The sequence below is a fragment of the Gopherus evgoodei genome, chromosome 4 (genome assembly GCF_007399415.2).
Source record: "Gopherus evgoodei ecotype Sinaloan lineage chromosome 4, rGopEvg1_v1.p, whole genome shotgun sequence".
In the NCBI taxonomy this organism is placed as follows: Eukaryota; Metazoa; Chordata; order Testudines; family Testudinidae; genus Gopherus; species Gopherus evgoodei.
The window spans coordinates 127,588,559-127,614,244 of NC_044325.1; the positions used below are offsets into that span (position 1 = coordinate 127,588,559).

At 54.7% G+C, this 25,686-nt stretch overlaps 2 protein-coding genes across 2 annotated transcripts; both read left to right on the forward strand.

Annotated features, from left to right (window-relative positions):
• The first annotated feature begins 4,059 nt into the window (after window positions 1–4,059).
• Window positions 4,060–13,483, forward strand: GPR152 (G protein-coupled receptor 152). Its single transcript, XM_030561002.1, has 2 exons — window positions 4,060–4,133; window positions 10,897–13,483. The coding sequence occupies exon 2, from the start codon at window positions 10,947–10,949 to the stop codon at window positions 11,898–11,900; it is 954 nt and encodes a 317-aa protein (XP_030416862.1). The 5' UTR covers window positions 4,060–4,133; window positions 10,897–10,946; the 3' UTR covers window positions 11,901–13,483.
• Window positions 13,484–15,420: 1,937 nt separating this feature from the next.
• On the forward strand, window positions 15,421–24,981 carry CORO1B (coronin 1B). The gene is made up of 11 exons (XM_030561001.1): window positions 15,421–15,546; window positions 16,444–16,646; window positions 17,080–17,202; window positions 17,447–17,576; window positions 19,704–19,885; window positions 20,364–20,483; window positions 22,209–22,313; window positions 22,566–22,711; window positions 22,880–22,937; window positions 23,302–23,580; window positions 24,011–24,981. The coding sequence occupies exons 2-11, from the start codon at window positions 16,446–16,448 to the stop codon at window positions 24,134–24,136; spliced, it is 1,470 nt and encodes a 489-aa protein (XP_030416861.1). The 5' UTR covers window positions 15,421–15,546; window positions 16,444–16,445; the 3' UTR covers window positions 24,137–24,981.
• Window positions 24,982–25,686: the final 705 nt, after the last annotated feature.

Sequence of the window (25,686 nt, forward strand, 5' to 3'; positions counted from 1 at the left end):
CTGTAGAGAGACAGAGCACACACCAGCCTCATAGGTTAACTGGGGACTCACACCTACATTGGTACAACAGCCCTGAGATGGTTTATGGGAAAATGAAGATTAAGTTAAAGAACAGAGGGTTAAGTCAGGGGTTCCCACTCTGTGGGATGTGACACAGTCCTGGGAGGTCTGCCGGCAAGGGTGGAGATCGGGGATGGGGCAAGTAAGGGCACTGCCCCCCCTCCAAACTACCCTGGCCCTTCAGCACAGCTCCATGGCACACAGCCCTCTCCACCTGCCCTGCATGACAGAGCCTGCCTAGAGACCATGTGTGGGGGAAGTTTGAGGGGAATGGCCTGGAAGAAAGGGATTTTACAAGGTGGGAAGCTGGGGTCGGGGGAGCAGCAGAGGTGCAACTGGAAAGTTTCCTCCTCCCTTCCTCAGCATCTGCTTTGCAGGCAGAAGTGCCAGTAAGTGAGCCGCAGGGAGAGAGGACCCATAACTGCCAATAGTGGAGGGGGGGCAGCATGAGGACAGCCAGCTTCAGCAGTGTCACTGAGCATGCTCAGTCCATGTGAGCATGCACAGTATAAGCCAAGCAGCAAATTGGGGTGGGGAGGAATGTGACCCCACATGCATCACCGTGCCTATTGCAGTTGTACAAGTGGGTGTCAGGGAAAAAATTTGGGGAGCCCTTCTTTTAGTGATACTATGCTAGAGGAAAAGACAGGGCATGGGTACAAAACAAAAAACAAGAAAAAAAACAAAACAAACCTGCTTCCTAGGGTCCAAACCTTTGTTTTGGCCAGTCTCAATCTTTGTCTAAGCAGTTTTCTTACTCACACCAGATGGCCAGCATCTCTAGCCCCACAAGCTAATGGCTCCAACTTTCACAGGCTCTGAAGGCACTTAACCCTAAGCCCCTGAAGCGATGGATAACTAGGGGGTCTCTCCCCTTCTTTTTCTAGTCCAGTAAACATTTTACAAGTATTCTTTGGAGGGTTTTCTCCCCTGTGTGCGTGTCTTCCTATGGATTTCCCATCCCCCTGCTGACTCATATGTAATTGGGGCTTCCATTGTTTAGGGTCCACAATGTCCCACGTCCATTAGAGACAGGGAGACAGCTGCCCTCCCTGCCCACCTGGGGGAAAATCTGTTTCTCCCTTTGTTTGGTCACAGACTTTGAAGCTTAATGTCCGTGAGTATCCATGATTCCACATGCAGTGATATTATACACTGTGACCCGAGGTGCCTAGAGTAGCCCACACTGAAAATGCCAGGGTCAGGGCAGGCAGCCAAAACTGGTGGTTCACAGTGACGTTAGATTCAACCTGTCACAAACTGCTCCTGATCCCCCCCGCTGGTTATCAAGAAGCTGCAAAAAAGAAATCAAACAGATCTCTTTATTGGATTCCAGTTCTCTGGCTCCCAACTGGCTCATAGATCCGGTAAAGTGAGAAATTACTTAAAACTTTATACATTATGCAAAATATTAGTTTGATCCCGAAAGGGCAAGCTGCATTACCAGATCAGTACTACTTTGGATATTACCCAAAATACCACACTGCCAGCCAATCCTTTAGTATGTAAAACCAAAGGTTTTATTATAAAAGGAAAGAATGAGAAGAGAGTTGTTAAATGGTCAAAGCAATCAGATACAGACATGTGACTTCAGAGTCCATATATCAGGTTTTTAGCAGCATTGGTGAGTTTGCTGACTTGTGAAGTCCTTCTGGAACACATCCAAAGCTTGGATGGATCTATCAGTCCTTTGTCCAAAACTTCAGTTTGTAGAGAAGTTGCTCCAGAGATGAGACGCAGGACTGAAGACAAAATGGATGTGATGCAGCTACCTTTTTATATCCTTTGTCATGTGGCTTGTGCGTGCTTTGTCCCAAATACAAGCTCACAGCATATGGGCATGGAAAAGTATTTGCAGTTCCCTGTCCACAGACATGTCCCTACATGTCCTGCTGACTCATAGGCTTGATAGGCCATCAAGCGGGCTGGATAGTGCTGATGCTAATCTGTCTGGGAGTATCACCCAGATACACAGCACAAGTTTGAGATATCACATATTTGCACTCATGATACAAAGATGATACATACATATAAACAAGCTTATCATATTTAACAAATTGTACCTGTTCCACTGATCACTTACATCACCTATCTGGTATAAGATTCATTGCAATTTTGTGATATTGGTATCAATAATATTATAAATGGTCACCCATATTCCATACAGTGTCACACAGACATCTCACAATTATATTAATCACCAAGGTGTTCCCGGCTTCCCTAAAAGACCTTACTCACTACACTTTTATAAGTACAATGATATTGTAGGCAACTAGTTGATTCAGTTGCTCATTCTTTGTGGTTTAGATCCCCACTGGGATGCCTCGCCCCGATTGTCACGTATCCTTTTATCTCATGATAGCTGGAGACAATAGATCCCACCTCCCAAGAAAATCAGTCACCAGGCAAAGCCTGAACTGAGTTAAGCTGTGTGGTTGGAAGAGTTTCCCTGGCTGGGATTGACGGCAAATACAGGGGGGATTGCTTGACAAATTCTGTGAGAGGCAGGAAGGCATCAGACAACAAGGGGAGGAGTTGTGAGCAAGGATGTGAGGAGCTGAGCTCCTTGGGGCACAGGACTGGCTGGAGATGCAGGTTTTGGGATTTCTGAGCAAGGAAACAGACAGCTGCTGATTGTTCCTGTTGGTGCGGGAGCACAGGACTGTGTGGGAGAATTCAATAAATAAACAGGACTGCACCAAAGAAATGAGATTGGAAATAACCCGGCAAGGCCCCAAATACTGGGGGGTGGAGCAAACTCTGGGACAAACTTGGTCTCATTGTATTGCTGTCCCCCCGCCTGTAGCAGTGGTTTCTAACAAGCACTAATCGAGGATCCTGTGGGTTGAGCTACCTTTGATTGCTCAATTAACAAACCCACCTGCTCCCCCCTGGGATCTGATTCTCAGAAATGCTCCCTCTTCCTTTAACCCAAACCCACATTTTCCTCTCCAAAATGACCCCTTCTTGACCTGCCTCTCTCCATCACTGGTTGCTGGGCAACACATGTTTTTTCTCCTCCTTTTCTCCCTCTGCTGTCAGCCCACAGCTCAGGTCAGCATGCTACCCGGGCCAGGGACAGCTCCTTTGTTTAACCCTGCACTGATCACCTGGAGCCAACCCCTGGAAGCTGATCAAAACCTCCTGCCATTTCCCAGTCTCGCTGGTCAGTAGTTTTGTCTAACCATATGCCTGCTGCGTCATACGGACGGAACCAGGCGGCAAATTTTAACTCACCTCCCTCATGACACCCAAAGGACAGGAGAGAAAAGGAGTGGGCGGCAGACCAGCAGCACCTCCAGGACCCATCTGTGATCAGCCTCGTCATCCCCCTCCCCTTCATGCTGGGTACTGTACAGCCATCCTGTGAGATAGCCGCTGCCCCAAAGAGCTTACAGTCTAAACAGACCAGCCAGAAACAGGCTGGGAGAGGAAACTGATGCGCAGGGCAGGGAAAAGACTTGATTCTAGTTACCCAGTAGGTCATGGGCAGAGCAGGTCTCCTGGTTGCCAATCCAGTGCTCTATCCACTAGGCAACGCTGCCTCTTAACACATGTTATTCCCCAACTCTCCCAACCAAGGCACTTGGTCGCAACAGCCTGTCCCTGCAGACACGCACTCCTAACCCCGTGAATTCCCCACCTTGGATGGCAGGTGCCCTGTGCCTGTCCACAAGGGCCATCCTTGGGCTTTCACTTAACAGAGTCTGCAGCCATGGGTGAAGCTAGCTGGTCATGTGAGCACAGGATCCCAGGCTAGATGTCAGCTCTTCCCAACCCAGCTGGGCCCAAGGGGCCTGAGGCTTGGAGGTGGAGCCTGGAGGTGGGCTGCGGCAAGCGCTAGCTAGAGTGCCACAGGGTTAGATGGTATCTGCCTCCCCTCCCCACTGGCTCACACCATGTGCCTCCACTCCCCACCCCTCCACTGCTGCTTCCTCCCTTGCCACTGTTATAAATCAGCGTGCTGCTCCTCCTGGCTTTACTCCTTCTCCAGAGACTGGGCAGTGATTGGACACCAGGCGGGGGCTCACTCCATCCTAACCCCTGCCTGACTCTCGCTGCTGACACTTCGGGTAGGTCCTACTTTATCCTCCCTTCCCATGGGTGACCTCCCAGCCTTTAGTGGCAGGTTGCAGGGGCGACTGAGACTCACACTTCATTAATGGCACTAATTAGCTGGCACCGGACCCTGCCTGGCTGGCTCTGCAGCCTTGTCCTGCTCTGAGGGGCTGGCCATGACGTGGGAGCATGTGAATGATGCCCAGGTGGCCCTGCTTATGGTCTCCATCTCAGGGCCAGACAATGCATCTTGGCATTGGTGGACACTTAGAGCCAGAGGGCAACAAGGCTGGGGCCAGGGCAAGGGAAGTGGAGCGGCCTGGGGTTGCGTCACACTGCTTCCCGCCGTCGGTGAGTGCAGGGGGCGATCCTTTCCCCGCATTCACCGGCGTCGGGAAGTGGAGTGCCGCCCCTGGGAGCTGGCGGAGTAGAGCGGGCTGGGGCCAGGTTGCTCCGCTTCCCCCCACTGCCGGTGAGTGCAGGCATCACTGGGGGAAGAGGTGGAATGGGGGCAGGCTGCGGCAGAGCAGGGGGAATGGTAAGAGGCAGGGCAGAGGGAGTTGTCTGAGGCCCCACATCCTCCTAGGGAAAGCCCTGCCACTTGCAGGAGGGACTGGCTGAGGGATGGGGCTGATCACAGGGACTGGTGCTAGCATGTATGCAGCACGCAGCTGGCTAGGACACTGTGAAATATGGGGCAATTTGGTGCCCTACGTAGCTGCATATGTTGCATATGCCTAAGGATGGCCCTGGATGTGGGAGGGGAGGAGGGGAAGCCCCATCCCAACCCCTCCTGCTCTGGCTCAGGAAGGCAGCCCCCACCCCGACATGGGGAACCCCTGCAAGCCACCTTTTGGCACCTCTCCACCCAGGAGCTTGTGCCTCCTGCTGCTGCAGTCCTCCCACCCACAGGAGACCTCACTCAGCACAGGGGCAGGGCAGCCCCTGCTCTCCAGACGGGGAAACTGATGCACAGTGCTCATCTAGCCCATCAGCAGCAGAGCGGGGGATAGGACCCAGGAGTCCTGACCACACCCTCCCCCCATTCCTATCACCACTGCTCTCTCACTGTTAGTGGCTAGGTCTCTCTTCTCTCCATACCCTGGGCACCCCCTCACTGAGCCAACAGTCCCTGATTGGCAGGTCTATGCTGCCCTGCAATGGGAGAGAGGGGGTGGGTCAGAACCACTCTGTGCTGTCCAGCTGGGAGCTAGTTAGAGCAGCCCTGAGGCTGCACAGCCTGGCACACACAGAGCAGGTCTCAGATCAGGGTCCCGCTGTGCCAAGGGCTGCACAGGGTAAGAGACAGTCCCTGCCACAAAGAGCTCATGGTTTAACTAAACAAAGGACAGCTCATCATTCCCTATGGTTGCCTGTGGGAGAGGCAGATATTGAAGCCAGATCTCCTGGGTCCCATCCCAGTGCATTAGCCGCAAGCCCAGCTGTCCCCGTCACGCTGTCTGGAATGGCTCATGAGTGCCAACCTCAGGGCAGGCTGTCAAACACAGGGCAGACACCTCAAACTGGTGGAGTGTCTATCATTAGATTTCACCAAGTTCCAAACGTAATCTCCTGGATCACTATACCAGTGTTCCCCCGGAGTCACAGACAGTCCCTCAGACGCTCCACTCTATCTTGTCACCCAGATAAACTGGACTTAGTGATAAATGGTCACTTACACCAAAAATCACAGGTTGCTCCCAGTCCCAAGAGACCAGTCACTTACTCCAGATCAGTTGGTGCCCTAGATCTTACACCAAAGACAACGCCCTGCAATAAACTATCTAAAGGTTTATCAACTAGAAAAGAGAAATAAGAGAGTTATATACAGGTTCAAGTAAAGCAGATGTAAGCAGAGTCTGAATGAGCTGTCCCCTGACATCTAGTGGTGAGCTGTGGAAAAAGACTTCACAATCTGATCTCGTTTGCATGGACACACCCACCCTGCCTAGGAGCTCAGCATGATGGGATTGCCTCTCCAAATGATCCCTTGATGAAGGTGTTGGATCCCCAGTCTCCTTGTTATTGGGCAGGAGTAATGAAGCGTTGTTATCCTTATTGTGTGAACCTGGCATACCCCAATGGAGGGACTCACCCTCAACTTAAATAGCATTTGCTAGGCAAGGGACATGGGTTCCACAGCCCAATGAACTGAGAGTGGCTGTAGGTGAATGTTTGCTTCTAGTGCTTTGGGTTGTGTGTAAGTTGATGTGACAACAAGTGTGAAAAATCAAGAGATGGGCTGGGGTATAATAGGAGCCAATATAAGAAAAAAAAACCAAAATTGGGACATCTGGTCATCCTGGTGGTGTGTAGGCGTTGCAGATAATGTTTGGCCTTTTTTTTCTCTTGATGGTGTGATAAAAGGGTTAATTGAGTGTCTTGTTAACACTGATACACCTCTACCTGGATACAACACTGTCCTTGGGAACCAAAAAAATCTTACCATGTTATAGGTGAAACTGTGTTATATTGAACTTGCTTTGATCCACTGGAGTGTGCAGTCCCCCTCCTCCACCACAGCACTGCTTTACCATCCAAATTCGTGTTATATCGAGGTATCAGTGTACTTAATATTAGACCTAGTTTGGGACAGTATCTCTATTGTAAATGCCTATCCAGTATGCATTGACAATGAGGCTCCCCCAATAACAGCTGAAATCAGTGAGCGCTGAGTTAAGGGGAACCTCAAGACATCTTAGCAAGTGGCTATCTGAGCAGTGGGGCATGTAAGGTACTTCTTCCCCTGCCCTCCTCCCCCAGAGTGTGGGGGAGTCAGGGCCCTGCACCCCCCAATTCCTGTGAGTCATTGTGACTCTCAGCCAGCCAGTAAATCAGGTTTATTAGACGACAGGAACACAGTGTAAAACAGAGCTTGTAGGTACAGGGAACAGGACCCCTCAATCAGGTCCATCTTGGGGGTAGGGAGCCCAGATCCCAGTTCTGGGCCTCCCTCCATTTCCTCAGCCAGCTCCTAACTGAAACCCCCAACAGCAGTCTCACCCAGCCACACCTCTTGCTCCTCCTCCAGGCTTTGTCCAGTTTCCTGGGCGGAAGGTGTCACCTGGCCCCAACCCTCTCCTGGGCTCAGGTTACGTGCTCAAGTATCATCCCTCAAGTGAAGTCACACCCTGATATCCCACCATCATCTAGTATCAATGCAGACAGTAAACTAGTAAAACTCCCATGCAACACTCCCAGGTTAATACTCCCTACTCCATCCCCCCCCACACACACACCTCTCCCCAGCACACACACATACAGATAGGGTAGCAGGTGAGCTCTGCAGATGAACCTCTGACCTCTGGGGCTGCACTGGCCAAGGACAGCAACTGCAAGTAGGGTACAGAGAAGGGACGGGCATGTTAAAAGGACTTTTAGGTTGCTGGACTTAAGAGCCTGAGGACACTGACCAACTTACTTGGGGGTGGGTTGTTTGTGTTTACGAACCCTAGTTGCAGTGTTTTCCCAAATTAATGCTGAATTATTTCCCTCCTTTTATTAAAGGCTTTTGCTACACTCAGACTCTGTGCTTGTGAGACGGGAAGTATTGCCTCTTAGACATGCCCCGGGAGTGGTGTGTAATTGTCCCAGGTCACTGGGTGGGGCCTTGAGCCCCTTTTGTGTTGTATTGTTGAAAAGGAAACCCTAAATACTGAACTCAGCCCTTGTTGCTGCTGGCTCCACCTGGCAGAAGGGTTACCCAAACATGTACACACCAATGAGCTATGATTAAATCCTAAGAGTGACAGAGTTGTTGAGAGTTGTCATTTCCAGGGCCGGCTCTACAGTTTTCGCCTCCCCAAGCAGCATACCGAATTGCCGCCACGAACAGTGGGGGCAGTCCATGTGCCCTTAGCGCGGCAGGTGCGTTTCCATGGTGGCGGCAATTCGGCGGCAGCTTCTATGTTTAGCCTAAGCCGCTGCGGACAGCTAAACATAGAACCTGCTGCCGAATTGCCCTCACCGCAGAAACGCGCTTGCCGCCCCAGGGGCACACTAACTGCCCCCACTGTCCACAGCGGCAATTCAGCCGATGCTTGGGGGCAAAACAACAGGGCCTGCCGCCCCTTGCAGATTGCCGCCCCAAGAACCAGCTTGGAATGCTGGTGCCTGGAGCCAGCCCTGGTCATTTCAAACGGTCTTTCACAGCAGATCCAGGCGGCAACCCAAGTGATCTCTGGCTTCAGAGTTCAAACAGCTAAAAAAAAAAGATGGAAAATTTTCCTGTGGCTTTTATTTCTTCCATTCAGCTTCCAAGCACATAGCATTTCCCAGGTCTGACAGGGTCATTAATGAATCATTTGTATTGCGAGGGTCCATGATTCCCCATCGGGGCGGGGCTGGGGGTGGGGGCTCTGAGGACAATTCCCAGACCTGAATGCACAAGCTCAGACCAAACATTTTCAGGGTTATAAAGTAAAACTTACATATTTCCCTATAGCATGGAATGCTGCCATGGCAAGTGAGATGAATGTAGGCAGGACTCACAAGCATTTCACAGAGTCTAAACACCAAGTATATTCTTAAAAAACTAATCCCCGTTTTGAGCAAAACTACTGTACAGGTGTGACCTGATCTGGGCTTCAGCTGCGAAGGTGTCAGCAGCCTGGGCAAGAGCTGGCATCTGGCCTGCCAGGGTCACACCTGCTGGCATTTCTATGTGACGACGGTGTCTGCGGCAGTGGAGTGGAGGGGCTGTTCTCGGAGTGGGATGAGGAGGGACAGAGGCTGCAGGCTCTGGGCCCCCATGGTCTTATGGATCCATAGACTGGAAAGGCAAAAGGGGGTGCTGTGATCATTCAGTCCGACACTCCCTCCCCATCCCCTGGTGACACATCCTGGCAGCTTCCCGCACATCAAGGCCACAACTCCATGGCAAATGCCCCAGCCTCTCCCCAGGCTCTGGGGGTTCTTCCCTGAACAGCCCCTGCTTCCCCTCACCATTGTCCCCAGCCCCGTTGCTTCTAGGCAGCTCGTCAGGGGCAGCCTCTGAAGGCTCATGAGGCACATTCTGATCCGTCTGAGGGACGGGGAATCTTAGCTGATAGCAGAAGCAGTGTCATGAGGCCAGGACCAGCACAGATTAGCCTGCCTTGCCCCACCACAGCCTAGGAAAGGACACCTCCCCCACACTGGCGATGAGAGCTAGAGAGCTCCAGTGAGGTCTCCCCCAACTGTTGGGATACAAGGCCTCTGAGGGGCTCAGATTAGACAGATCAGTCACTGGTTTGGGGAGAAATACCTCGACTGGCTGCCAGGCAGGCGGGCATGAGTCTATCTAAGCGTGGAAGGAGGAACTGAGGAGAAACTTGAGTCTCCAAACTAGGCTCCGCACACGGTCAGGGGCAGCTCCAGCTTTTTTACCGCCCCAAGTGGTGAAGAAAATAAATAAATAAATAAAAGCCGTGATCAGCGGCACTTCAGCGGCAGCTCTGTCACACCGCTTCATTCTTTGGCTACAATTCAGCAGCCAGTCCTTCCCTCCAAAAGGGACCGAAGGACGTGCTGCCAAATTGCCACTGAAGACCCCAGACATGCTGCCCCTTTCCATTACCCGCCCCAAGTACCTGCGTCCTGCGCTGGTGCCTGGATCTGGCCCTGTACATGGCGATGCCCAGAGTTCCACCTGTCCAGTGGCAGGGAGTTCCACTGGACCCATTCACAGTGCCGTCATCCTACAGGACCATGGCCGATATGTGTTGGCATCTCTCTGGGATCCCTGGGTGGACATATCCAGCGGAGACTAGGGTGGTGCATTTGCAGTGATCTGTGTGGCTGTACAGCCAGGCAGCTGTGCTACAGCTGGAATCTTTTCACATTGTCCCCCAGCCAAAATAAGCCAGGCTGCAATGGCTGGATCCCTCCAGACAGGTCCATGTCCCTAGGATGGGGCGACCTCTGCTGGCCAGGGAGTGTTTTGAGACAACATGGCTATTTGAGTACCACAATGAGAGGGCTGTGGGGTGGCAACGCAGCCTAGTGGATCGGGACTCAGGGACCCATCTCTGCCCCCAAATCAGGGGGTGATCTCAGGTAAGTCATTTCCCACCTCTCTGTGCTTCAGTTTCCCCACTCTAACTGTCTCTCTGGGTTCTTGTTTAGATTAAGAGTTTTTAAGGGCAGGGACTGTCCCTCTGCACAGTCCCTGGTTCAGTTGGGTGCAGATCTCAGCTGGGGTGCTAGCACAATGCCATTGACAAGGTAAACATTTATTCCTAATCCTGACTGCCACCCTATAGGGGCCCCAAAGGGGCTGACAAACCGGTTAATCCCACAGGCATCAGAGCGAAAAGGGTGGCATTTTTGGACAGAAACCCCTATGGTGCCAAAGCTACACAGGATCCATGACAGGAGCAGCTGGCTACAACGAAGCAGCCGGGAATAGGACCCAGGAGTCCTGACCTCCTCCACCTCCAATACCTCCCTTCTCAGGACATGTGCCAGCCTCTCCCTGATAGTGAGTCGGGGAAAATTCCCCCAGAGACAGGGGTGTGATTACTATTCCTAGCACTTGGAGAGCCTGTGATAGACAGGCCCTCCTGCAAAGAGCTGTCAAGGTATATAGACTCAGAGTGAGCAAGGGAAATTGAGGCACCAGGAGGAAGTTACAGGCTAAGGTGGCCCAAACAAGTGGCAGAACTAGGTCTCCACCTGGTGATCTAGCCACTGGACCACACTTCCCCTGCAGGAGATGAAGCTGGCAGTGCCCATGTCCTAAGGGCAATGGTTGAGTGAGAGGCCCTGCCCTGATTCCTTCCATGTCCCTTCCATTAGCAGGTTGGTCTGCCTGGCGCTGTCCCCACTGAGACTGCTGGGAGTGGTGGATGGAGCCGTTTAACACCTCACACTCCAACCAGACGGAACTCTTTATACAGGCATCATGGCGGCCAGCCATCCTGATCGCCACACTGGCCATCGGGCTGCCAGCCAACGCCTTCATCATCTGGCTGACAGGGTGGCGGCTGCAGCGCCGGGGCCTGTCCGTCTTCATCCTAAGCCTGGCTACCTCTGACTTCCTCTTCCTCTCCACCACGGTCATGCAGAGCATAGAGACGCTGCTGAATGAAACCTGGGTGCTAGGCACCGCCATGTGCCAGCTGCGCTACGTTCTCTCTGACTTGAGTTACCACTGCAGCCTCTTCCTACTGGCCGCCCTCAGCGTGGACCGCTGCCTGCTGGTGCTGCTGCCCCTCTGGTACCACTGCCATCGCCCCCTGCGGCTCTCCTGCTACATCTGCTTGGGGGCCTGGCTGGTGGCCGCCCTGCTCAGCATCAAGGGCTTCGTCTTCGCCGACGTCGTCCTGTATCCAGATGGGATGCTCATCTGCTCCAGCAACCGGGGCAAATATGAGTGGCCCCTGCGCCTGCTGGAGGTGCTGGTGGAGGGACTCTTCCCCTTCGTCGTCATGGTGACCACCCATGTCGCCACCTTGTCCCGCACCTTCCGGCTCCGCATCCGGCCCCCCAGCAAGTTCTACTACATCGTGGCTGCCACCCTGTCAGCCTATGTGCTGCTCAACTTCCCCTTCCAGATTGTCCAGCTGCTCTTCCTGGTCTCCTGGGAGCATGAGTTCAACTATCGCATCTTCCCCTTCATGGTCTACTTTGGCTACCTGATCAACCTCAACAGCAGCATCAACCCTCTCATCTACATCTTCTTTGGCTCCAACATCTGCTCAGGCTGCGGCTGCCACACAACCTCCTCCCTTGCCATGGCTCTCACCGAGGAGCAAGGGAAGAGCCCTGGGGACACACCCAGCATGTCCTTCTCAGCCTAGCCTTGCCAACAAGACCCTGCTCTCCTCTCCCTCCATGGCCCAGCCTCTGCTCTGGCACAGCTCCAGTTACCTGTCGAATGATCACTGGCTCCCCTCACAGGGCCTGGCCACAATTGGGTGGGGGGGGCGCTCTGTGCATGATTGTAGGTTCACTAGTGCAAAGACTTGTGTAAATTGGTGCAAGGTGGGGTTTGATCAGGAGCAACCAGCTCCTGGAAGCTACCAGGAGAAGTCACACCAGTGCCAAGGCCCAGTTTGTCCCATTTTCCCAGCCTAGACAAGCTCCAGTAGGGACAGATCCTCAGCAGATGCAAAGCAGGCCCAGCTCCATGCAGGTCAATGGCCCAGGAACACCTGGCCCTAGGCAAGACAATATAAACACTGACGTGGCTTCAGCTGCCAACCCACAGGTGCCAGGAGACACTGCGGTGAAGGAGACTCTGCCCCTTTGGGCCTATTTGTGCTTAGCAATCTTGCCTTTAGGTGCGGCTCCAAGGTCACTGTGTTCTAATATAGTGGCTGTTCTGTATATTACAGCCAGATACCCAGCGCTGAGGGTTCAGGTGCCTCCCCTAACTCTGTCCCCCTGGGCCCCTGCAGCCTCACCGTTCTGACCTGCTGAAAGCAGGCCCAGGCTCCTCTTAGCACACATGATTATGACACAGAAGCTGCAGCCCAAGTATATGTTAGGGGAGGGGGCTGCATCAGAACCACACACCCGAAGGGTCAAAATTAAGGCCACGGGGCTGTCCTGGGGATCCCCACCTTCCCACACCCACCAGGGGGCAGGTACTGCTGCCCACTACCACTCCATTGGGGCAGGACACACCAAAGAGGGCCACACCCCATGGCTTTAATTCTGACCCCTTGGCCATGTGGTTAATTCTGACCTTCCCCCACATACACACACAGAGCTTCCCCCGGTTGTCCCAGCAGGGTGTCCAGTGTGTGGGCCTGGCTGCCCGCCAGCACCTCCTGCTAGGGACTCAGAGCCACCTTTGCCCCCACCAGGCAGGAGTGGGGTAAGAGAAGTGCCCTGGAGATGCGCTGAGCTCATGTCAGCCCAGGGCTCCCAGGTGAGTGACCGCAGGTAGGGGCATGGGGGATCAAGAGGAGAAGGGTTCCCCCTGCTGAGCAATCTCAGCCACACTGACACTGGGCAAGGGGGATGAGAGCTGCATCACAAGGTGTTGGAGGGGGAAGTGATTTACTCCTATCCCCAGCCAGGGGCTCGGCCACATTTCCAGGGAGCTGCCAATTGCATGGCAAAAGGGGGATCCATTGGGGGCCTTGGGATCCAGACCCAAGTTAGTCTGGATCTGCGCGGTGACCCCAGTAGGATGAGACAGGAGCTGCAAATTCATTCCTGGAGTGAAGAATGAGGAAGCAGGACTACAGCCCCTCTTTCCCACACAGGCCATTGGCAGGAGTGATTGAACCCGTGACCTTGGGAGCTAAAAACATAAACCTCAACTGCTTGAGCTAACCTCCCCACTCTGGGGTGGCTACTAAAAGTAATTTTCCCTCTGCTGATACTCACCCCTTCTTGTCAACTGTTTGAAATGGGCCACCTTGATTGCATTGGCCTCGTTAGCACTACAAAAATAATTCCCTCCTCCCCCTTGGGATTCACCCCTTCTTGTCAACTTTTGAGAACAGGCCACTTCCACCTTAATTGAATTGGCTTGTTAGCACTGACTCCCTGCCCCCACCTTGGTAAGGCAACTCCCATCTTTTCATGTGCTATAATATATATTCTGCTTACCGTGTTTTTCACTCCACGCATCTGATGAAGTGGGTTTTAGCCCGTGAAAGCTTATATTCAAATAAATGTGTTAGTCTCTAAGGTGCCACAAGGACTCCTCGTTGTTTTTGCTGAGATAGGGTATGGCTACACTTGCAGTCGTACAGTGCTGCCGCGGAACCGCTTTGAAGTGCGAGTGTGGTCGCAGCACCAGCGCTGGGAGAGAGGTCTCCCAGCGCTGCAGGTACTCCACCTCCCCTTCAGGATTAGCTTGCAACACTGGGAGCTTTGCAGCGCTGTAACTTGCTGCACTCAGGGGTATGTTTTTTCACACCGCTGAGCGAGAAAGTTGCAGAGTTGTAAAGTGCCAGTGTAGCCAAAGCCACAGACTAACATAGCTGCCCCTCTGAAACCTGCCCCCTGCTCTGTTAGCACAGGTGGAACAGGCCCAGCAAGCTGTAGCTAAGGCCCAGGCACCTCAGCAAGAGCAGAGCACCATGCAGAACGGGCCTGAGTCACAACAGCTCCCCACAGTCCGATTCCACTCCCCTCCTTGGGGCCACGTTCTGCCCCCTGCATCCCACAGGCCACCAGTTGCCTCCTACAGTCACAGTTGATGCAGCTTCATGGCCCCATCTCAGGGCTCCTTTTACCCAGTGGTACCAAGCTAGGGTGGGGACCCCATCCGTGTGTGTCCTCTTGGTCTGCAAGGAGACTGGGATCATCCACTGCATTTGCTATGCTGCCATGTCCAGCACCAGTGGATTTGGTAGCCATGTAGCTCGGAGTGACTGGTACAGATGCTGCTTGGCCACCTGCTGCATCCCATATGCTAGTAAGCTTTTGCTCTGCTCTAAGGCTGCTGCGCCAGTCCAGCTAGGGCCAAGGTAGCAATAAAGCTGCTGTCACCCCCACAGAGGAGGCATCAAACGCCAGTCTTGAGAGGGATGTCCTGTGTCTGACAGCCCACAGCGGGTCTGCCCTCTGTTGGTCCAGGCTCCATGGGTGTGGTGTCGTTTGTCCTCTTTTTGGTTTTATCAAATGTGTTCCTGGAGAGGATGTCCTGTGCTTCTTTGGGGACCTCCGCAAAGGGATGTGGAGAGCCTTGTATCTGGATTGGAGCCGTGTCCCCTGGAGGGGAAAAGCCCTGGCTCTCATTCCCTGGTTCCTAGAGCCAACCAGTCCCCATCACACACTGGCCTCTCTCCCCCCCTGGTTTGACAGAGGCAGCCCACAAGGGCATGCTCCATCTCCCCAGTCCCTGGGGTATGGGGCAGTTCACAGCAGTCAGGCCCAGCCATGGGGTGTCTGCGATGACAGGATCCATCCTCACCTCCCTGTGGCTCCCCTGAACTGGCCCATCCCCCCATGTTGACCCATCGCTCCCGGTCCTGACCCATTCTCCCCATACTGGCCTATCCCCCTCCCACTGTCCTGACCCATCCCCCTATGTTGGCCCATCTCCGTTCCCCACCCCTCCTGCTGGCCCATCCCCATTCCCTCCCCCCTGCCCATCCTCCTCCTACTGTCCTGATCCATTCTCCCCCCACTGACCCATCCCCCTATACTGGCCCATCCCCATTCCCTGTCCCCCCCGCATCCCTGCTGACCCATCCCCCTACGTTGGCCCATCGCTGTTCCCTGCCCCTCCTGCTGACCCATCCCCATTGCCTCGCCCCGCCCATCCCCCCATGTTGGCCCATCCCCATTCCCCGCCCCGCTGGCCCATCCCCACCTCCAGCTGACCCCCCCACTCGCTGCTCGGGGCGGGGCGGGCCGATCTCGGCGCAGCCAGTCCCGGACCCAGCCTGGTCCGGCCCGGCCCACGCAGGTGGAGGGAGCGGCCTCCCCCGCTACTTCCTGCCGGCCCGGCGCCCCTATCCGCCAGCCCCAGCCCGGCCGGTGAGTGCGGCCCCCAGATGAGGGGGGCCCGGGGGTTTGGGGGGCTCTTAATCCCGCTCCGGGGCGGGGTCGCCGAGCGTTCAGGGGCGGCCCAGGGAAGTGGGAAATGAAATCCTGCGGGTAGATGGTGAACCAGGGGGTGCGCAGGTTACAACGTGCCTCGCCCCCCCGCTTCAGTTTCGCTCCCTCCGACCGAGCAGAGTTCATGGCATTTTGCCTTCCCGTCTCCAGGGTGTCCCGTCCCCCCCGTCCCCCCACGCGGCTGGGGTAGGGCGGGGTTTGCCTGGCTGGTTCTGGGGCGTGTCTGATTCCCTGGGCATCGGTTTCTGCTGCGGGTGGGAATCAGGCTGTGGTTTCAGCCCGGACCCAACAGGCCCCTTTGCCCTGCAAAGCTTTGGGCTGGTAAGGGAGGAATTCGGGGTTATTTTGTGGGGAGGTCTTCACCCCTTGCCCTATCCCATGGGACCCGTGGTCCTCGCTGTGCCCCAAGTAGTAGGATTGATTCTTCCCACACACACACACATCCTGTAGATCAGAGATGGTGGGACTTAGCCAGCCCTACTGCCCACACAAGGCTCCTGCAGCAGTTTTTAGGAGACTTTGTCTCCACTTCCCAGTTTCCCCCATACTGTGGCACTAGATACTTTGTTCACTTCCTGCTCTTTAGACTCTTGTATAATATGGCTGTGCTGATACAGCTGCCAGGCTTCACCCCAGAGGCAGCTGCATCTTGGCATTAAGCAAGGGATCCTCTATATAAAGCAGTTGCGCTCCACCTCAGAGACAGCTGCCACTCAGCGTTGGGTGAAGGGTCCTGTGCTTATAAATCAACTGCTGTGTCGTACCCCAGAAGTGGCTGCATTTCAGGCCTGGCCTCTGACTCTTGCCCACCCCCAGCCATGTCGTTCAGGAAGGTTGTGCGCCAGAGCAAGTTCCGCCATGTCTTCGGGCAGCCCGTCAAGAATGACCAGTGCTATGATGACATCCGTGTGTCCCGCGTCACCTGGGACAGCAGCTTCTGTGCCGTCAACCCCAAGTTCGTGGCAGTGATCGTGGAGGCCAGCGGGGGAGGGGCCTTCATGGTGCTGCCAGTGCTCAAGGTAACTGGGGTAGCAGGGGGCAGGAGCTGAGTCCTACCAGCTCATTGCACTGGTGACACTAATGTGCTTTAAGCCTCAGGAGAGATGGAAATGGGGAGAGCTGCAGTTAGCAGTGTGGGTGGAGAATGGGTCTGTGAGGGACTGTTCTCCCCCAGCTGTTTCCCCCTGGCATTAAAGGGACAGTGTAGTTGGGAAGGTGATGTCCTGGAATTTTGTAGTTCACAGATGTAATGCGTTTGTTCCCAGCTGCATCGCATGTGCATCCCTGCAAATACACCCTTCCACTCGCCCCTCCCTCCCAAAAAAATCAACAGGATTGCAAGTGTACAGGAGGAGTCCAGTGCTGGAATAGCAGGGGACTGCTAGTCAGGGTGGAGGGGCTCTGGCTGTAGACTGAGAAGGAATCTCCTGTGACTCTGCCCTTCTCCCCCAGACAGGGCGCATCGATAAGTCGTACCCCACAGTGTGTGGACACACGGGCCCTGTCCTGGACATTGACTGGTGCCCGCACAATGACCATGTCATCGCCAGCGGCTCTGAGGACTGCACTGTCATGGTGAGAGGGCTGGGGGCAGGGGTGGCCCTATGTGCGAGAAGGGGTTGGGGCAGCCATCTCTGTCTGGATTCAGTGTGATTAGCAATCTGTCTCCTCGTGTGTGTCAGGGCATGCCCATGGTGGCCGGTGAAGCAGATGCTTGTGTCAGCCAAGAGCATTCTCTGGTGGGGTGAGGGGGCACAGTGGCTGGGGAGGCGGGGTGCAGGCTTCCCGCAGGCCCCCTCTAACCTCTGTGCCCTGACAGGTCTGGCAGATCCCGGAGAATGGACTAACACAGCCCTTGACAGAGCCCGTGGTGGCCCTGGAGGGGCACTCGAAGCGCGTGGGCATCGTCACCTGGCACCCAACTGCCCGCAATGTCCTCCTCAGCGCAGGTACAGTCTCCTTTCCCTGTGATGGGGTGGGGTGGGGCAGGGTCCTTGCAGGGGAGCAAGGGGAGCCGGTGGGGCTGTATGTGGAGGGCTCTGTACCAGATGACTGGCAGATAGTTAATGTAAAGCCTTGTTTGTTTGCTTTGGTTTTAAATGGCTCTGAAGCAATAAACCTAACTTCAATCTCAAGCAAATTAGTAAAGGACAGGATTAGCAGATGCATGGATGAACACGATATGTTAGGGAGAGTCAACACGTTTTTTGTAAAGGAAATGATGCCTCACCAATCTGTAAGAATTCTTAGGGGTGGGGGTGTCAACAAGCATGGACCAGGGTGATCTAGTGGATATAGTGTACTTGGACTTTCAGAAAGCCTTTGTCAGAAGTCTCTCACCAAAGGCTCCTAAGCAAACTGAGCAGTCATAGGATAAGAGGGAAGTTCCTCTTGTGAATCAGGAGCTGGTTTAAAGAGAGGAAGTAAAGGATAGGAATAATTAGTCAGTTTTCACAGTAAAGAGCAGGCCCCCCCATGCATCTGTACTGTGTTCAGTTTATCCCTTTTTCCAAATCACTTATGAACATGTTGAACAGCACTGAAGTGTCAAAGTGCGCAGACGATACAAAATTACTCAAAATAGTTACATCCAAAGCAGACTGTGAAGATTTACAAAAGGGTCTCTCAAAACTGGGTGACTGGACAACAAAATGGCAGATGAAATTCAATGTTGATAAATGCAAAGTAACATCCATTGGAAAACATACTAACTATACAAAATGATGAGGTCTAAATTAGCTGTTACTACTCAAGAAAGAGGTCTTGGGATCATTGTGCATAGTTCTCTGAAAACATCCACTCAATGTGCAGCAGCAGTCAAAAAAAGCAAACAGTATGTTAGGAACCATTAGAAAAGGGATAGATAGTTTGTCTTGTCATATAATGCCTCTATATAAATCCATGGTATGTCCACACCACGAATACTGTGTGCAGCTCTGGTCTCCCCATTCCAAAAAAAATTAGAAATGGGAAAGATACAGAGAAGGGCAACAAAAACAATGAGGGGTCTGGACCAGCTTCCATATAAGGAGATATCAAAAAGAGACAACTAAGGGAGACTATGATAGTGGTCTATTAAATCATGAATAGTGTGGAAAATACAGAAGTGTTACCAACTCCTTCACGTAACACAAGAACCAGTGGTCACCCAGTGAAATTAAGAGGCAGCAGGTTTAAAACAAACATAAGGAAGTGCCTCACATAAGTCAAACCTGTGGAACTCATTGTCTGGGGATGTTCTGAAGGCCAAAGTACAGGTCCATCAATGGCTGTTATCCAAGATGGTCAGGGACACAACCCCATGCTCTGGGTGTCCCTAAACGTCTGACTGCCAGAAGCTGGGACTGCACAACGGGGATGGATCACTCGATAATTTCCCTGTTCTATTCAGTCCCTCTGAAACATCTGGTCACTGGCAGTGGCTAGGATACTGGGCTAGATGGACCATTGATCTGACCCAGTGGCCATTCTTATGCTCTCTGGAGTGGGGACAGTGGGGGTGGGTAATGTGGTGGTCGTGTGGAACATGGGCATGGCAGAAGAGTTGGGGGCGGAGGAGGGAGAAGCTGTCTCTGGGGATCGAGGTGTGATGGAGTGGTCCCCCCAGGCTAAAATAACGTGTTGATTGTGTGGAACGTGGGCATGGCCAAGGAGGTGTGTGTGTGTGTGTGTGTGTGTGTGTGTGTGTGTGTGTAGCTGTTTCTGGGGCTCGGAGTGTAATGGACCGGTCCCCCTTAGGCTTTGAAAATGTAGTTATCATGTGGAACATGGGCATGGCTGAGGGGGGGGAAGCTGTCTCTGGGAGTCGAGGTGTGATGGAGTGGTCCCCCCAGGCTAAAATAACGTGTTGATTGTGTGGAACGTGGGCATGGCCAAGGAGCTGAGGTGTGTGTGTGTGTGTGTGTGTGTGTGTGTGTGTGTGTGTGTGTGTGTGAGGAGCTGTTTCTGGGGCTCGGAGTGTAATGGACCGGTCCCCCTTAGGCTTTGAAAATGTAGTTATCATGTGGAACATGGGCATGGCTGAGGGGGGGGAAGCTGTCTCTGGTAGTCGAGGTGTGATGGATCGGTTCCCGCAGGCTGTGATAACATGGTGATTGTGTGGAACGTGGGCACGGCTGAGGAGCTGTACCACCTGGACAGCATGCACCCCGACCTCATCTACAATGTCAGTTGGAGCCACGACGGGAGCCTCTTCTGCTCCGCCTGCAAGGACAAGAGCATGCGCATCGTGGATCCTCGCCGAGGGGTGATCGTGGCGGTACGGACCCCTCCTGGGCCCCCCCCGGTGTGGGCTGTAGACAGTGGGACAGATCCACCCTGGACCCCAGACCCCTAGCTCCTACATGATGGCCCCTGGGTTCTCCCCCACCCTGGCAGCACTGCCTGGGAGTTCCCCTCCCTCCTTTGCTCTGCAGACCCATTCTGCCCCCTGGCTGAGTGTGGGGCCCAGAGGTGTTAGAAGCCTGATCTGGGGAGTGGGGAGTATTTAAAGGCACCAGCTGCTTCCATCAGTGCTGAGGTGGGCGGTAAGTTTGTCATTGCCCCCTGGTGGTGGGGGTGAACCTGACTCTTTTCCCCTAGTGGAGCTGAAGTTCAAGGGGGGTGGCCCCAGGACCCTTCTTGCCATGCAACAGTTGGTGTGTGGAGGGGGAAGCTGGTGCTTGGCAGGGGGGCAGTGTGTCAGTCCATCCCTCATCTTGCTGTCCCCCACACACACACACACACCCTGCCTCCAGGAGAAGGAGCGTACGCACGAGGGAGCACGGCCCATGCGTGCCATCTTCCTAGCTGACGGCAAGATCTTCACCACAGGCTTCAGCCGCATGAGCGAGCGGCAGCTGGCGCTCTGGGACCCGGTGAGCTGGGGGCTTTGTGGATACAGGGGGCAGGGGTGCCCAGGAGGGGAAATCAGTGGATGTGTTATTCCTTGACTTTAGCAAAGCTTTTGATATGGTTTCCCACTGCATTCTTGCTGTCAAGCTAAAGTGGGCTGGATGAATGGACTATAAGGTGGATAGAAAGCTGGCTAGATCGTCAGGCTCAACGGGTAGTGATCAACAGCTCCATGTCTAGTTGGCAGCTGGTTTCAAGCAGAGTGCCCCAAGGGTCGGTCCTGGGGCTGGTTTTGTTCAATATCTTCATTAATGATCTGGAGGATGGCGTGGACTGCACTCTCAGCAAGTTTGCAGAAGACACTAAACTGGGAGGAGTGGTAGATACACTGGAGGGGAGGGATAGGATACAGAGGGACCTAGACAAATTAGAGGACTGGGCCAAAAGAAACCTGATGAGGTTCAACAAGGACAAGTGCAGATCCTGCACTTAGGACGGAAGAATCCCATTCACTGCTACAGACTAAGGACTGAATGGCTAGGCAGCAGTTCTGCAGAGAAGGACCTAGGGGTTACAGTGGATGAGAAGCTGGATATAAGTCAACAGTGTGCCCTTGTTGCCAAGAAGGCTAACGGCATTTTGGGCTGTATAAGTAGGGGTATTGCCAGCAGAACAAGGGATGTGATCATTGCCCTCTATTCGACACTGGTGAGGCCTCATTTGGAGTACTGTGTCCAGTTTTGGGCCCCACACTACAAGAAGGATGTGGAAAAATTGGAAAGAGTCCAGCGGAGAGCAGCAAAAATGATTAGGGGGCTGGAGCACATGATTTATGAGAAGAGGCTGAGGGAACGGATTGTTTAGTCTGCAGAAAGAGAAGAAAGCAGCTATCAAATCCCCCCTCATTCAACTACCTGAAAGGGCGTTCCAAAAAGGATGAATCTAGACTGTTCTCAGTGGTACCTGATGACGGAACAAGGAGCAATGGTGTCAAGTTGCAGTAGGGGAGGTTTAAGTTGGATATTAGGAAAACCTTTTTCACTAGGAGAGTGGGGAAGCACTGGAATGGGTTACCTAGGGAGGTGGTGGAATCTCCTTCCTTAGAGGTTTTTATAGTCAGACTTGACAAAGCACTGGCTGGGATCGTTTAGTTGGGGTTGGTCCTGCTTTGAGCAGGGGGTTGGACTAGATGACCTCCTGAGGTCCCTTCCAACCCTGATATTCTATGAGGGTCCCATGAGATGGGAGGTATGCCATTTTGCAGCAACAGGGCTGCATGGCACTGCCCCAGGGCAGAGTAGTGATGTCCTGACTGCCCTGCAAGGCCCTGGATTGCCCCACAGATGCTGACCCACCATCTCCTGTTACCAGGAAGGCCAGGAGCCAGACCTGCCCCCTCCCAAAACCACTTGGAGCCAGGGATCCATCATTGGCAGCTGTACTGGTGATAATGCTGGAGAGGGACAGATGGACTCCCTTTTTTGGGGGGGGGAGAGGGAGGGGAGAGTTGTTTGGGGGAGGGCAGTGATCCTGGATGTAAGGGACTGGAGGGGAAGATGTGGGGGAGGGGGCAGCAGTGATCCTGGAGATGCTGGCTTCCCCTAGCCTGTCTTCCATAAGGATGAGATCCCTTCTTAACCCCAGAGCCCTGAAGCATGTCTGTAGGTAATATCTTGACTTTGACAGCAGGAGTCTGGAGGGGCTTATCCTCTCCATCACCATCTCCTCCCTTCCTCATCCCACTGCAGGAGAACCTGGAAGAGCCCATGGCGCTGCAGGAACTGGACTCCAGCAACGGAGCCCTGCTGCCCTTCTATGACCCCGATACCAATGTCATCTATGTCTGCGGCAAGGTAGGGGTCCAACCGTCGGGGGTGTCATGCCTCTGTTGACCCCAGGCTAACACTGTTAGGAGCAGCCTGTGGCCTCACAGGGAAGGGGCTGGGACCAGCTAGTGCTGATCCTTACAAGTAGAGGACGGGTGGGGGCAGGTGGCACTGCCAGTGTCCATGGGGATCGGGTGGTGTGATGATGCCCATACGCCGCCGCCCCCCACCACCCAAACGCACACGTACACTTCTCTCTGGCTCCCTCTTCACCCACAGGGGGACTCAAGCATCCGGTACTTTGAGATCACAGAGGAGCCACCCTACATCCACTTCCTGAACACCTTCACCAGCAAGGAGCCCCAGCGTGGCATGGGCTGGATGCCCAAGCGGGGTCTGGACGTCAGCAAGTGTGAGATCGCCAGGTGCGGGCTCCCGAAACAGGGCATTTGGGGTGTGGCCGGCAGTGATAGAGGGATTGGGGGTGACTGGTGGGGGTGGCAGTGATCCTGGAGATGGGGGAAATCTGGAGGAAATCGTGGGGGGGGGGTGACTTCTTCTGCTCCGCTAACTCCTATGCTCCCCAACTGCAGGTTTTACAAGCTTCATGAGCGCAAGTGTGAGCCCATCATCATGACAGTGCCAAGGAAGGTGAGCGCCTGGCACAGCAGGGGGAGGGGAGTACTGTGTGGGGGGGGTCAGACTTTGGGTGGGGGACATCACTGTTCTGTCTCCCTCCTTGGGAGCAGGGCTGGGTGCAGAGCAGTGGCTGTAGGAGGTCCGGTTGGAATGCTACTGCTGCCCCTCGCAGGAAGGAGCTAACCCAACCCAACTCCCCCCCCCGCCCCCCCACAAAGTTCTTTTCCAAGCCAGCATCTTGGAGCTGGGAATCCCCAGCCTCAGCTCTTGCTGGCCATGGGGCTGCCCCATAGTAGCAGGGCTGCCTCCTCCCCAGTGGCTGGGAGTTCCACAGGCTGGTGCTGCATGGCTGACCCTGTGTGTGTCTCCCTTGCAGTCGGACTTGTTCCAGGATGACCTGTACCCAGACACAGCTGGGCCAGATGCAGCCATGGAGGCCGAGGAATGGGTGGCTGGGAAGACAGCAGGTCCTGTGCTGATCTCACTGCGCGAAGCCTACGTGCCCAGCAAGCAGCGGGACCTGAAAATCAGCAAGAAGAATGTGCTGCATGAGAGCCGCCCAGCTCCCGCCTCCAGCACTGGCAGTGCCACACGCCTCAGTGCCACGGCTGCACCTGCCACGGTGCCCAGCATCAGCACCAGCACTGCCCCCGGGGTATGTACAGCATCCCACTGTTGTCCTCAGCTGGGTTTGAGCCTGCCCAGCCCAACCCTGTGACACAAGCCTGTGCTGTCTGGCCCCGCTCTGTGACGCCGGGGCTGTGACGCTGACCTGGGGCCGCTCCAGCCACAACCCTGGGCCTGTGCCTTCAGAGGCGGGAAGGCCAGCTGGGGGTCTGGGTGCGCTAGCCTGGGGCAGGGGCCAGTGGCCACAGTGGGGGCTGGGCTCTGGTGGGTATGAAAGGGGTGGGGCCTCAGGGGGGCGGGGCTGGGGGGCTAGTTTCCATGTCTGGTTCACCCACTGCCCATGGGGTGGGGTCCTGGGCTTTGGCCCCATGGTTGATAGTCAGTCTGAAGGGAGGCGGGCAGGTGGGGGCTGGGCTCTGGCCCTGTGGCTGATGGTTGGTCGGCCTGTCTGTCTGCAGGGAGGCGGGCGGCTGGAGGAGGTGCTGCAGGAGCTGCAAGCACTGCGGCTGCAGGTGAAGGAACAGGGTGAGCGCATCAGCAGGCTGGAGGAGCAGCTGAGCCGCATCGAGAATGGGGATGTCTAGGGTGGGGGGGTGGCACGGTGCCCCCCTCCTTAAAGGGATCGCATAAACCAGGGTTTTGACTCTTCACCTCGGAGCTGCCAGTAACTGCCCCCCCTGAGGTGAGGGGGGCCCTTGTCCCACTCCCACCTCTCCCCTTTCCGCTCTGCCATGGAGAAACCTCTCCCTCTTCTGTATGGCTGACCAAAACACCCCACCACTTAAAGGAGTGGTTGGTTCTCTCACACACCCCCTGCCTTAGGCAGCATCGCCCCCTCCTGGAAGCTCCTCCCAGTGGGTGGGGTCACTCACCCCAAAAAGCTGATGTGCTAGGGGGTGGTTTCCTGCCTCTCAGCCCCATGGTGGGGGATAGTGCTGGGTTCAGCTCTGTCCTTTTCTTCCCAACCCCATGCAGGGGCCCCTTTCTGCTTGCACAACCCTCTCCCCTCCCAGCACACATTTAGGGGAGACAAACATTAAGCTCCACTACCATCCGCCCATGCAGCTGGCAGAGGTTGGGTGCAGCCTGGCTCCGCCCTCCTCTTCTGTGCCCATGGGAGCGCAGGGGGCAAGATCGATGGGTTGCTGTGCTCAGCCCTCCCCTTTAAATCACACTTGGGTCTGAAGCTGCCACCTCCATGCCAGTGCAGTGGGGTCAGAGCATGGCACGAGCCCTGGAACCCACCCCTGTTGTTATGTGTCTGTGCCCTCTTTAAAACCACGGGGGGCGGGCAGTCATAGCAGGGACCATTCAGACCCAGCAAAGTGGCTTCTCCCTAGATGCAATTAAGGAAAAGAAAAAAAACTACACACAGAGCCCTGTGCAGGGCCAGATCTCTATTTTCATTCCAAATAAAAGGTCTTTATAATAAACCCTTGGGTTGGGCATGTCTTACTGTGCGCCTGTGGGCCCCATGCTTCTACTACTGTGCTGGGGGCCAAGAGCTGCAGCAGCTAACCAGGGTCCTGCAGGGAAACCAGGGCAGAGGGGGACATGAGCAGGAGAGCTGAATGGGGTGCAGACGGTGGGTATATACAAGGCAGGAGGGGAGACCTTTGTACCAGCAGTGGGCACTTGATACCCTGGGAAGGCAGCACCCGTATAGCTGTGCTGAAAAGAAATGGTTTGCTTTGCCCATGTGGACGTGTGTAACTCACTGCCACTGGACAGCACTGAAGTGCTTAACCAGCTGCAAGGGCCTGCTCTGCTGGAGAATGAAAACAGGCAGTGCATTGCCAGGGATAGCCCCCCTCCAGCCACAGGTGAATGCGGTGGCAGGGCTGGTGGGGGGACTAGAGCCTTCCTGCAGAGGCTGGCTTTCCCAGAAGTGCTCACTTGGGGGCATGGGGCTGTTGGGGGCAGCTGAGCAGGGAGGTGATGGCAGGTGCCTCCTGATTTCATTTGTTACTCTGGCTGGGCTGTTCCCCAGTCCCTAGGAGCTCTGGCACCATTTTCCCCCTTTGGCTGACTTGTGTCTGTTGCAAGGAGAGCTCAGCTCCAGCCCCCTGGGCAGTGTACCCCCACCACTGGGGATGGCAGAGATGCAGTGGCTGGCAAGCACATCATCCCCCTT

What these genes read in the sequence shown, in the direction of transcription:
- GPR152 (XM_030561002.1), top strand. Translation starts at nt 10,947, where the DNA reads ATGGAGCCGTTTAACACCTCACACTCCAACCAGACGGAACTCTTTATA.
- CORO1B (XM_030561001.1), top strand. Translation starts at nt 16,446, where the DNA reads ATGTCGTTCAGGAAGGTTGTGCGCCAGAGCAAGTTCCGCCATGTCTTC. An exon ending in AGCTGGCGCTCTGGGACCCG is followed by an intron (nt 20,484 to 22,208) that starts GTGAGCTGGGGG and finishes ATCCCACTGCAG; the next exon opens with GAGAACCTGGAAGAGCCCAT. An exon ending in GCACCAGCACTGCCCCCGGG is followed by an intron (nt 23,581 to 24,010) that starts GTATGTACAGCA and finishes GTCTGTCTGCAG; the next exon opens with GGAGGCGGGCGGCTGGAGGA.